The sequence below is a fragment of the Anopheles gambiae genome, chromosome 3 (assembly GCF_943734735.2).
Source record: "Anopheles gambiae chromosome 3, idAnoGambNW_F1_1, whole genome shotgun sequence".
In the NCBI taxonomy this organism is placed as follows: domain Eukaryota; kingdom Metazoa; phylum Arthropoda; class Insecta; order Diptera; family Culicidae; genus Anopheles; species Anopheles gambiae.
In genome coordinates this window covers 23,627,594-23,639,200 of record NC_064602.1, presented here as the reverse complement: position 1 = coordinate 23,639,200, position 11,607 = coordinate 23,627,594, and the positions used below count along the sequence as shown (strand labels likewise).

General features: G+C 35.9%; 2 protein-coding genes across 2 annotated transcripts; both read right to left on the bottom strand.

The window, feature by feature from the left end:
* Positions 1-458: 458 nt before the first annotated feature.
* Positions 459-6,031, bottom strand: LOC133394128 (uncharacterized). Its single transcript, XM_061663158.1, has 4 exons — positions 5,952-6,031; positions 5,026-5,371; positions 4,479-4,635; positions 459-490 (listed from the first exon to the last, which is right to left on the bottom strand). The coding sequence occupies exons 1-4, from the start codon at positions 6,029-6,031 to the stop codon at positions 459-461; spliced, it is 615 nt and encodes a 204-aa protein (XP_061519142.1).
* Positions 6,032-9,124: 3,093 nt separating this feature from the next.
* LOC133394127 (uncharacterized) lies at positions 9,125-9,925 on the bottom strand. Its single transcript, XM_061663157.1, has 2 exons — positions 9,689-9,925; positions 9,125-9,319 (listed from the first exon to the last, which is right to left on the bottom strand). Exons 1-2 carry the CDS (start codon positions 9,923-9,925, stop codon positions 9,125-9,127), a joined length of 432 nt encoding a protein of 143 aa, XP_061519141.1.
* Positions 9,926-11,607: the final 1,682 nt, after the last annotated feature.

Genomic DNA, 11,607 nt, shown 5'->3' with positions numbered 1-11,607 from the left:
TTATTTTTGGCTCGCAACAGTGTTCCTAAAAATGGTCAGACCGTGTTTTTTTTCTACAATATATGATATTCCTGATGCAAGATTAAGCTATTTTTTGCATTATCCTTTCGTGCAGCATGATGAACCTAGATGCTCTTCTCTTTGATGAGGACAGAAGCGATTGGCTGTGGTGTAGAAGAAAGTTTCACCATCCGCCAATTCTTAACCTGATGCCATGGATATACTGCGAAACGCATCACCTGTAAATGGAACCACACCATCAAAACCATCCTGTCACCAGACAGCGTAAAATTTCTTCGTAATACTAACATTTATAAAGTACTTCAAAATCTCTAAAAAAAGAATTAAGTTACTTAAATTTCGATGATAGTAATGATTGCACATGTATAAAATTTGTTTAACCAAACGTATTATTATTAAATTATAAAATTTTAACTCTAATAACATATTTTTTGTTATTATACCTCGACATCCGAGTTGTGCAGCAAAACTGAAAGAAAAGCCTAGTTAAATTTAGAATGTTTTTAGAGATAGACTCAGGACACAACTTACGTAATAATTTTATTTCCAAAATACATTTTCTGTTCTTGTGCACCTGTTCTCCACTATCGATTTATGTACCAAACATAGTCTATAAGCACTAATTTAAGTACATTCATGTAGGATCTTCAAGATCCCGATGGATTAATCAATAAACATATTAAACATATTAAATATAAAATATATGAAAATTATTTGCTATGAGCAAGCATGACCATTTGTTAGGACATCAGATCAGAAGGCAGACAGCTTCATATACAGATTATTTTCGACTACATTAATAATACAACATTAGGTTTTCGTTAACTTTCCGTTGGGGTGCTTTCAGCTTAAGTTCCATGCTAATATTTGTAAATCGTTCTAACAGAAACGCAACAATACTTAACGTCCAGCCTATACCCACAATAGCCCAAAATGGTGCTAGATCATTAAATTTAACTATATCACTGTCTTCGTTATCTCCTTCCTTACGTGTATGCTTCGTATATATCTGTTGCCGCTGAGAATACCATAGGAGAAACAACCCTGACTCAAATACAGTTAACACATGCTTGTGAAATATTTCCTGCATCATTGATCGTCTTAAGAAGGTAAAACTTATCGGATGGGGAGAGAATGAATCCTGCAGAATGTTGTACTTCTTACGATTGTGGGTGGAATCATAAAAACCGGGAAAATGTATGATATTAGAAGCAGATCGTCGATTATGAACCATTGAAAGATTATTTCCTAAATTTTTAAACATCGTCGTTGTATCTAAAATGACAGTAATGTTCTTCTCTTCCAACAATGTTTTGAAAAAGTCTGGGTTGTCATGTTCATAAAGCATTACTGGCATGGATTTTTCTCTAAGATGGTCGAACGTCTCTATATCGGGATGAAAAGGAACTTCTGAGATCAACGAAATGATGATTGATTCATATCCACTTTGTATCAGAAAGTAAAACACCATCAAGCCTACAACAATCATCTTTTCCATTGCTCTCGTTTCGTTCAAATTGTATCGCTCGATGCCACAGAATGGTAGTAAAATGAGATCGTTGCGAAAATATTGGCCGGTATTCCACATCACTAGAAAGCTTATGACAACGATCACGAGCAAAAGCATCCAGGAAGCAAAGGTGAGTGGTCGTAGGAATATTTCCGGTATGGTCAGCGGCGCTCCACGAGGAGCAATAATTACATACTCAGTCAAATCTGGCAGGATGACTTCATATTTTGAAAGTTTCTTCCATGTTAAACGATTCAACCAGATCACAGATCCACTTTCAACAGCTTTCTTATGAAATTTCATCGCTCCTCGTCTTGAATGAAACGATATCAACGCATTGAATTGTATATTATGCACACGGCCAAACGTGGATATCAAACGAATATCGATGCCAGTGGCATGCAATTTTTTTAAACTAGACTCTATAAATGGTGAAGCTAACATACAAGATACATTTACTTGCTTGCCGTAATAGTTTCTTTGGTAGTTGGGAAAGAAATGATGGAAATCGTCTACGGAGTGAACTTTCAAGGACTGAAGAAACGGATGGTAGGTCATTGGCTGTATAATGTTACGTTTTTCACTGTACGTTAAGTATAGCACGTGGTAAAATTCCACTTTTGGCATGGCTTTCATAAGTCCAAAGATTTCTGATGGTTTCACCAACTCGGTGATGATTATGATCTTCGTTCTCAAGTGCCGGTTCTTTAATTCCAATAACCAATTTAAGAACATTGTGCTGGACTGTTAAAAAGGAATGTTGGAAGAAGATTAGCGAATTGAATTGTTCTGGAAAAGCGAAGTGAATCACCTGATAAACAAACATTACCACAACAAATGGCATATGCAGCTCATCGATAATCTTCAGAACAGGGTTTGCATCTGGCGATTGTGTCATGATCATTTTCGTAGTATTGGAGTGCGATAGCAAACGTTGTAATGGTACAAACCATTCAGGGTCACTGTGTTCACTTTTTGGTAAGCTAAACCATACATTGAATTTTTTTGAATTTGTTGAACTGTCTTGGAGCATCGAGATCGTATGTTCAAGATGTGAAAAGAGTTTGTCAATAATTTGTTTTCCATCACATAAAGGAATCAGTATGAAGAAGAAGAGCTTTAGTAGCTGCATACTTTCAAATGAACACTCGATAATGCTCTGAATGGCACTGAGTTGACTGTGCGGAGTATAGTACTTCTAGTGTTGAAGTGTACCGGCGTTAATATTTAAAAATATAAAAGTGTTCATTTTGAATAATGATCACTGCAATATTCAAGGCAATGGTTTTTTTTTATAACTTGTATTCATACGTATAATAGTATAAGTAAGTAAGTAGTTCAAACATATACAATCATTGTCGGCAAAACCACATCAAAATTTGTACTGGATTCTAAGGTGTTTCAATTCATTACAAGTGTTTTTGGTTGTTTTAGCTTCTAAAATACATTATTATGAGATATATTTCTTATGATTCCAATACAAACTAGCATGTCTTACAATACCACAAAGTTAATCACCATTCTTATGAAATTGTTGGAATCTTCAGGCCCTAACTATTCTGACAAACATCCATCGCATGAACATCAATAGCTGAGATGCGGATTTCAAACTTACTCTTCTACATTACAATAACATCATTTTAGATGCAAAATACACCGTTAAGATCAAGTAAACTATTTTAAGGTGAATTGTTCAACTAGTATACGTAAACATATCACGGTAAACTGAAATTATGATGCCTTTCTGACCATGGCTCAATCGCAACTAAACATGTGCTTCCCCAATATCAACGTACGTTTATATTACCCGGTTTAGTTTCTGTGATGAACTACTTGCAGCTATATTTAAATTGATTTTGTAATAATTTATAAGTCAATCATTCATTTTGAGGGTTCCAGGAAATATAATGGCAAATAAAATTAAATAAATTTTGTAAATTAAGGCACAAAGAAAAGTTTTAAATCCGTACAGCAAAAAGCTAATACTTTACTCAAAAATAGTTAAACTTTTTTTATTTGGGCTCAATAACGGTTTTATAACATTAGTTCTAAGAAACAGTCTGTTTTTGGGATCCTTCACGATACTTGCCAGCTTTTTTTATATGGAGTTTAATAGTTGGCGGTTGAAATCATGTGAACACTCCATACAAAACCACGCATGAAACTAGTCTGCAATTTCCAGTCTAGATGCCCTCAAGAGCCTTTAATGCGGCCCGCAAGAACTGGGTTAAGGTTAAATTAAATAGTTTTCTTTTCAAGCTGGTTTATTTATTATTTTTAAAAGATGATTCATAGATAATTTCACCAAGATTCAATAAAAGAAAGCTGATATTTAATCTATATCATTAGTATTTTATTATTGAAACGAGATTTTAACTTCCACTTATTCTAAATTCAAAATTGTCCCTCAACAAGGTTGATTGTGAAGCAGTGCGGCCCGCAAACTGAAAAGTTTGGAGACCCCTGGTCTAGATAATTCTAGCCTTAAAGCAAGAATTCCCGATTCAGCATCATTTACCCCAAGGTGCATAAAAGAGGTAAGGTGGTGGAATCTAGAATCAAAATGTATGTAGTCTAGATGGTTTCATAGCATTTTTTATAAACAATTTTGAATATCACTTTTTGACAGGACGGGTGAAAGCTTTTGCTCAAACATGCTTTCTAAAGGCTTGACGAATACACAAAACACTCTTAAAATCTTCACTCAGAAGCTGAAGCGATAACAATCAGTCTTCTAAAATCCTATGCCTTGGGATACTGCTATACAATGCAAACAGCTCACAGGCTGAAATATCAGCCTACAAACTTAAAACGGAAAGGGCCCCATTGGCAGAAATGAATTCATATTCATAAGGAATATCATTCTGCGTCCTTCTTTTTCTTTTTGTTATTTCTGGTTGATTTCCAATGGGTTTTAGATGCGGTGCTTTCAGCTTAAGTTCCATACTTAGATTTGTAAAACGTTCTAACATAAATACAACAATACTAAGCGTCCATCCTATCCCAATAACTGCCCAAAACGGTGCTAGATCACCGAACTTAACAATATCTCCGTCTTCAATTCCTCCCTCAATATTTGTATGTTTCTTATTTCTTTGTTGCCGCTGTGAGTACCAATGCAAAAACAAACCTGATTCAAAAACAGTTAACACATGCTTGTGAAATATTTCTTGCATCATTGATCGCTGAAAAAAAGTAAAGCTTGTTGGATGAGCAGCAAACGAATCCTGCAGAATGCTGTACTTCTTGCGGTTATGCGATACATCATAATTAAAAGGATGATGTACAATATTCATTGCAGATCGTCTATTATGAACCATAGAAACATTGCTGCGTACACTAGTAAAAAAATCTGATGAATCCAAAATCACAGTAATGTTCTTCTCTTCCAACAATGTTTTGAAAAATTCTTGATTCTCTCGATCGTACAGTATTACTGGCATGGATTTTTCTCTTAGGCGTTCTAATGTTTCTATATCGGGATGAAAAGGAACTTCTGATATCAACGAAATGATGATCGATTCATATCCACTTTGTATCAGAAAGTAAAACACCATCAAGCCTACAACAATCATCTTTTCCATTGCTCTCGTTTCGTTCAAATTGTATCGCTCGATGCCACAGAATGGTAGCAAAATCAGATCGTTGCGAAAATATTGCCCAGTATTCCACATCACTAGAAAGCTTATGACAACGATTACGAGCAAAAGCATCCAGGAAGCAAAGGTGAGTGGTTGTAGGAATATTTCCGGTATGGTCAGCGGTGCTCCACGAGGAGCAATAATAACATACTCAATCAAATCTGGCACAGGGACTTCATATTTTTTAAATACTCTCCACCTTAAACGATTCAACCAGATCACAGATCGACTTTCGGTAGCTTTCTTATGAAATTTAATTGATCCTTTTTTTGTTTCAAACGAAACAATCACGTTAAACTGTATATTATGCATACGGCTAAATGTTGACAACAAACGAATATCAATGCCATCTGCACGGTTTTGTGTTATACTGGATTCTATGAATGGTGAAGCTAACATACAAGATACATTTACTTGCTTGCCGTAATAGTTTCTTTGGTAGTTGGGAAAGAAATGATGGAAATCGTCTACGGAGTGAACTTTCAAGGACTGAAGAAACGGATGGTAGGTCATTGGCTGTATAATGTTACGGTTTTCACTGTACGTTAAGTATAGCACGTGGTAAAATTCCACTTTTGGCATGGCTTTCATAAGTCCAGAGATTTCTGATGGTTTCACCAACTCGGTGATGAATATCATCTTCGTTCTCATGTGTCGTTTCGTCAACTCCACAAACCAATTTAAGAACATTGTGCTGGACTGTCAAAAATAAATGTCGGAAGAAGATTAGCGAATGGAATTATTCTGGAAAAGCGAAGTGAATCACCTGATAAACAAACATTACCACAACGAATGGTATAGGCAGCTCATCGATAATCTCCAGAACTGGGTTTGCATCTGGTGATTGTGTCATGATCATTTTCGTAGTATTGGAGCACGCTAGCAAACGTTGCAATGGTACGAACCATTCAGGGTCACTGTGTTCACTTTTTGGTAAGCTAAACCATACATTGAATTTTTTTGAATTTGTTGAACTGTCTTGGAGCATCGAGATCGTATGTTCAAGGTGTGAAAAGAGTTTGTCAATAATTTGTTTTCCATCACATAAGGAAATCAGCATGAAGAAGAAGAGCTTTAGTAGCTGCATACTTTCAAATGAACACTCGATAATGCACTGAGTAGACTGTGTAGAGTACAGTACTTCAATTGTTGAAGTGTACCGACGTTAATATTTCACAAGATATTACTGATCATTTTCAATAATGGTCATTGCTTTATTCAAGACAATGGCTTTAGTTATTTACGATTAAAAATGCACAATCATTGTCTCGATGGACCTAATACCTTGATATGTCCTGCAGAAGCAGGTGGAACGAAATATTGTTTTCAACGTGTTTAAATCCATGCATGTTTATTTATCATGTGTTGTTTTCCTTTTTTTACAAATTCATCATTATATTTTAATAAACAAACCCTTTTTTATGTTGAGAATATTTCAAACTAAATATTTTTCTAAGATTTGTCCGTTTTGGGTTTCTAATTTTTGTTTTTTTAGTAAGTGGTATTGAGATGAAGTAAAATCAATAGACGTGAATATGGTGAATGAATATCGGATATTTTGCTTAAGATTCCTGGAACACTTTTCATGATACCAGTAAGGCTTACAGATGAAGTTTAAAAACTAATTTTTTCGAAAAATACTTATACTCCATTTCCATGCATCATAAAAATCTCACTATATGTAAAATCGAAAATCGCCACAATGACGTGAGAGTAAACATTCAGCGAGAGAGAGAATGCGGTGAGAGCAGAGCTCTCCTAGCAACGCGCGTTGCTGCGAAAGGACTTGCTCCATGCCACACTGCCAGTTCGCTGGTAATGAGGGCAATGGTTACTTAGATTTTTTGTTTACACAAACCGATTTGAAAACACATGGTATTGAATATAATGATTTAAATTAAAGTTGCAAGTTAGCCACCTGATGATAACGTGTCCCATCTTATACCCTTTCTCATTATTAATCAAGATATTCAAGGCAATATTAAAAAAACCTGTTTGAAAACTATGCAAAATAGCTTAATTGTGAAATGGTTGTAATTCCAATTCATTCAATCATTAATAAAGCCAACCATACTCATTATTGGTGCTTAATCACCTCGAATACTACATACACCGTCGTCATCGGCAGATAAATGTGGTACAGAATATCCTGTAAAACGGGTTGCTATACCCAGGACGTCGAACATGTACACTCCATCAAATCTTCTTCTATTTTGCGTAACGTCCTATGCAGACATGCCGGCCTATACAGGCTTTCGAGACTTTATTCATTACCACGTAGCCGGATATTCAATCTTAGCTACGGGCGGACGGTCCATTCTGGGCTTGAACCCATGACGGACATGTTAATGAGTCGTTCGAGTTGACGACTATACCACGGGACCGCCCCAAATCTACTACTCCGCAATATTGGTTGAGCCGGGACCAGGAAAACGCATGACAATAAGAGGCGGATGTAGCCGAGAGACCTTAAGCGGCCATATGCTAAAAAGCCTTGCTGAAATTCAGAGCCAGAAAGCAGCGGATGTTGATGGCTAGAAAGTTAAAATTGAATTTGTAACGATTTGCTCGCGGGCGGGAAGAACTACTTATTTCAGGATGTCCTTCCGAAACAAAGCACTAAAGGGAGAGATGGTTCATTGTGCAACATGGCTGCAACATACTGCGCGTTAGGTGAGACTACCGTGCGCACTGCATTTAGCCGGATCAGCATCAACTGCAGAATGATCCACAATGAAACTATGCTTACTGTAGCGTGCCCAAGAGGGCTGAAAAGATTCTGACTGTATCTATCACAAGTGATGACGATATCTACCATGTGATGCTATCACCGTACTATGGTGTTGATTGAGAACAACCACGTTATAATTAAGGACACGTCAAATTAGAAGCAAAATCTGAAAAATGTGGGACGGCAAAAGTAAATAAAGTAGTTTGCAAGTAAACGCGAATTTATTTAGTTGATCTGGAAAGGGTATAACAGTGAATATTAGAATTACACTTTTGGAATGGTTATATGAGGGGATATGTTCACTGTTGAAATTTGATATTTGGCGCAACAATAACATTTGTCTCATACACAAATACCAATTCCATTCAATACTTCAAAACCAGTTTGAGGATAATAAATTAAAATTTTGAAGGCGTTTTTGAAACTGACCTTTTTGAAATTTAAGACCGGGAAAATTTACATTGAAAATGTTCTATGCATCTATTACTTATTATCTAATGTATGAAACATAAGTCGAAAAAAGAGTAGAAATGGAATTCGAACCATGTGCAATATCATATTTTTAAAGTTCAATCTTACATTTATGGGCACAAAAAACAAAAAATGGATTGAAGCAAAAGTGAGCATTTCGAAAATTGTATGTTTTTAAGTACGCAATTGGAATTGGATCTAAAAATGTTGTATATGTATTAGCGGCACCCTAATTTTTTAATCCACTGCACATCAATACGTTATTCAATGAACACGTTGTTGAGGTTACTACTTAGCTATGCTTTCCAAAAAATCACGCCGATAACTAAAAAATAATAATAAAAAAAATTATACGTTTGTGTTAACAGAGGCATGGAACGTATCAGTTCGAAAATTACAAAATTGCGTAACTTGGCTCAAAAGTAGCCTCATCGATATTTAACGGTTCTGCAAAGTACAGAAAGAACTGCCCAGGAAGTTACAAGGTTAACACATTTGTAGTGTAACGCTTAAGAAAAAATAGGTGTTTGAGTTATGGTTGTTGCCACTGAACGTGTTGAGTTTGAAAATAATTCGAAATTTGAGGACATCCGGTAGATTTTACCGGGCCTTAACTAGTACACCATAAAATATCGTTGAGATAAAGTGTGAAACCCTGTAAAGCAAACAATCTACGACAAATACTATTGTTCGGAGCAATTGATAAAAAAATATTTAATATTTCTTAATGCATTGTTTAATATTACGTTTTCATATTCGTTTTTGTATTTCATCTTCATTTCCATATGGTTCTCGTTGGGGTGCTTTCAGCTTAAGTTCCATACTTAAATTTGTAAAACGTTCTAACATAAACACCACAATACTAAGCGTCCATCCTATACCAACAACAGTCCAAAATGGTGCTAGATCATTAAATTTAACTATATCTCCATCTTCATTTTCTCCCTCTTTATTCGTATGTGTCGTATACATGTTGTGGCGATGAGAATACCAATGCAAAAACAAACCTGATTCAAAAACAGTTATTACATGCTTGTGAAATATTTCCTGCATCATTGATCGCTGAAAAAAAGTAAAGCTTGTTGGATGAGGAGCAAACGAATCCTGCAGAATGTTGTACTTTCTGCGATTGTTTTTGAAATCATAAAACCCAGAAAAATGTATCATGTTTAAAGCAGTTCGTTTGTTGTGAACCATAGAAACATTGCTGAGTAAACTGTTAAACATAGACGATGAATCTACAATCACAGTAATGTTCTTCTCTTCCAACAATGTTTTGAAAAATTCTTGATTCTCTCGATCGTACAGTATTACTGGCATGTTTTGTTCTTTAAGATGGTCCAACGTCTCTATATCGGGATGAAAAGGCACTTCTGAGATCAACGAAATGATGATTGATTCATATCCACTTTGTATCACAAAGTAAAACACCATCAAGCCTACAACAATCATCTTTTCCAATGCTCTCGTATCGTTCAGATTGTATCGCTCGATGCCACAGAATGGCAGCAAAATCAGATCGTTGCGAAAGTATTGCCCAGTATTCCACATCACTAGAAAGCTGACCAAAACGATCACGAGCAAAACCATCCAGGAAGCAAAGGTGAGTGGTTGTAGGAATATTTCCGGTATGGTTAGCGGTGCTCCACGAGGGGCAATAATTACAAACTCAATCAAATCAGATACGGGGACTTCATACTTCGTATAGACTTTCCATGTCACTCGATTCAACCAGATCACAGATCGACTTTCGGTAGCTTTCCTTAAAAATTCCTTTGCTCCTTTTTTTGGATGGAACGAAACAATCACATTGAATTGTATATTACGAACGCTAGCAAATGTAGATAGCAAACGAACATCAATACCGCCAGCTTGGGATTTTGTTAAACTAGACTCTATGAATGGTGTAGCGAACATACAAGACACATTCACCTGCTTGCCGTAGTAGTTTTTTTGGTAGTTGGGAAACAAATTTTGGAAATCGTCCAAGGAGTGAACTTTCAAGGTTTGGAGAAACGGATGGTAGGTCATTGGCTGTATAACGTTACGTTTTTGACTGTACGTTAAGTATAGCACGTGGTAAAATTCCACTTTAGACGTGGCTTGTATCAGCCCAGAGATTTCTGATGGTGTCTCCAACTCGATGACGACTATCATCTTCGTTCTCATGAACCGTTTCGTCAATTCCACATACCAATTTATGAAGAATACATCCGGCTGGCAAGAGAAGAAATATAATGTTAATTTGACAGTTTGTATCTTTGGTTAAAATAATAGCATACTTGAAAAACAAAAAGTACCAAAACAAATGGTGGAGTCAGCTCATCAATAATCTGCAGAACAGGGTTTGCATCTGGCGATTGTGTCATGATAATTTTCGAAGTATTGGAGCACGCTAGCAAACATTGCAATGGTACGAACCATTCAGGGTCACTGTGTTCACTTTTTGGTAAGCTAAACCATACATTATTTGAACTGGTTGAACTGTCTTGAAGCATGGAAATCGTATGCTCAATGAGTTTGATGATCTTTTGAATGATTTGTTTTCCATCACATAAGGGAAGCAGTATGATAAAGAAGAGCTTTAGTAGCAGCATATTTCCATATGAGCACTTGATGAAACAATAAATGAAGCTTAGTTGAAAATGCGGAGCAAAACACTTCAATTTGATCAGTGTAACGGCGAACAGTGTGACGGATTGCAGATACTGCATAATGCATGAAACATTGATGGAAAGGTTCCCTTGAACCATCTATTGGTACGGAAAAGCTTTCACAATCAGTAACTTTTATTTTTTTATATTTACTCATGCATAATGACCAAGATTAAATTGCCCATTTTTTTATACAGAATAAAATTGTAATGGTCAATCATTAGAACTCGGTGTAGCATATCTGCTATACAGAACTTATTATCAAAGAAATCATTCATCCTTTTGAGTTACTAGACGCTTTACTTTCTTGCACGTATGTTTTACTATACCATGTATGCCAAAACTAATGTTTTCCAAATAAACACATTTTTAACCATTTTTAACCATTTTTATACCTCATACCATTTACCTTCTCCGAAGCAAACCAAAGCAACAGAAGATCAATATCAATTCCCACAATTTGCATCGTTGTTAAACTTTTTTTGACTAAGGGCGAAGCCACCAAACAAGACACATTCACTCGCGTGCCGTAATAGTTTCTTTGATAGTTAAGAAACAAGTACTGAAAATCGTCTGAGG

What these genes read in the sequence shown, in the direction of transcription:
- LOC133394128 (XM_061663158.1), bottom strand. Translation starts at nt 6,031, where the DNA reads ATGATCATGACACAATCACCAGATGCAAACCCAGTTCTGGAGATTATC. An exon ending in TCATTTCGTTGATATCAGAA is followed by an intron (nt 4,636 to 5,025) that starts GTTCCTTTTCAT and finishes TGGTACTCACAG; the next exon opens with CGGCAACAAAGAAATAAGAA. An exon ending in AGAACGTTTTACAAATCTAA is followed by an intron (nt 491 to 4,478) that starts GTATGGAACTTA and finishes CTTTTCTTTCAG; the next exon opens with TTTTGCTGCACAACTCGGAT.
- LOC133394127 (XM_061663157.1), bottom strand. Translation starts at nt 9,925, where the DNA reads ATGTGGAATACTGGGCAATACTTTCGCAACGATCTGATTTTGCTGCCA. An exon ending in TTAAAGAACAAAACATGCCA is followed by an intron (nt 9,320 to 9,688) that starts GTAATACTGTAC and finishes ACGAATAAAGAG; the next exon opens with GGAGAAAATGAAGATGGAGA.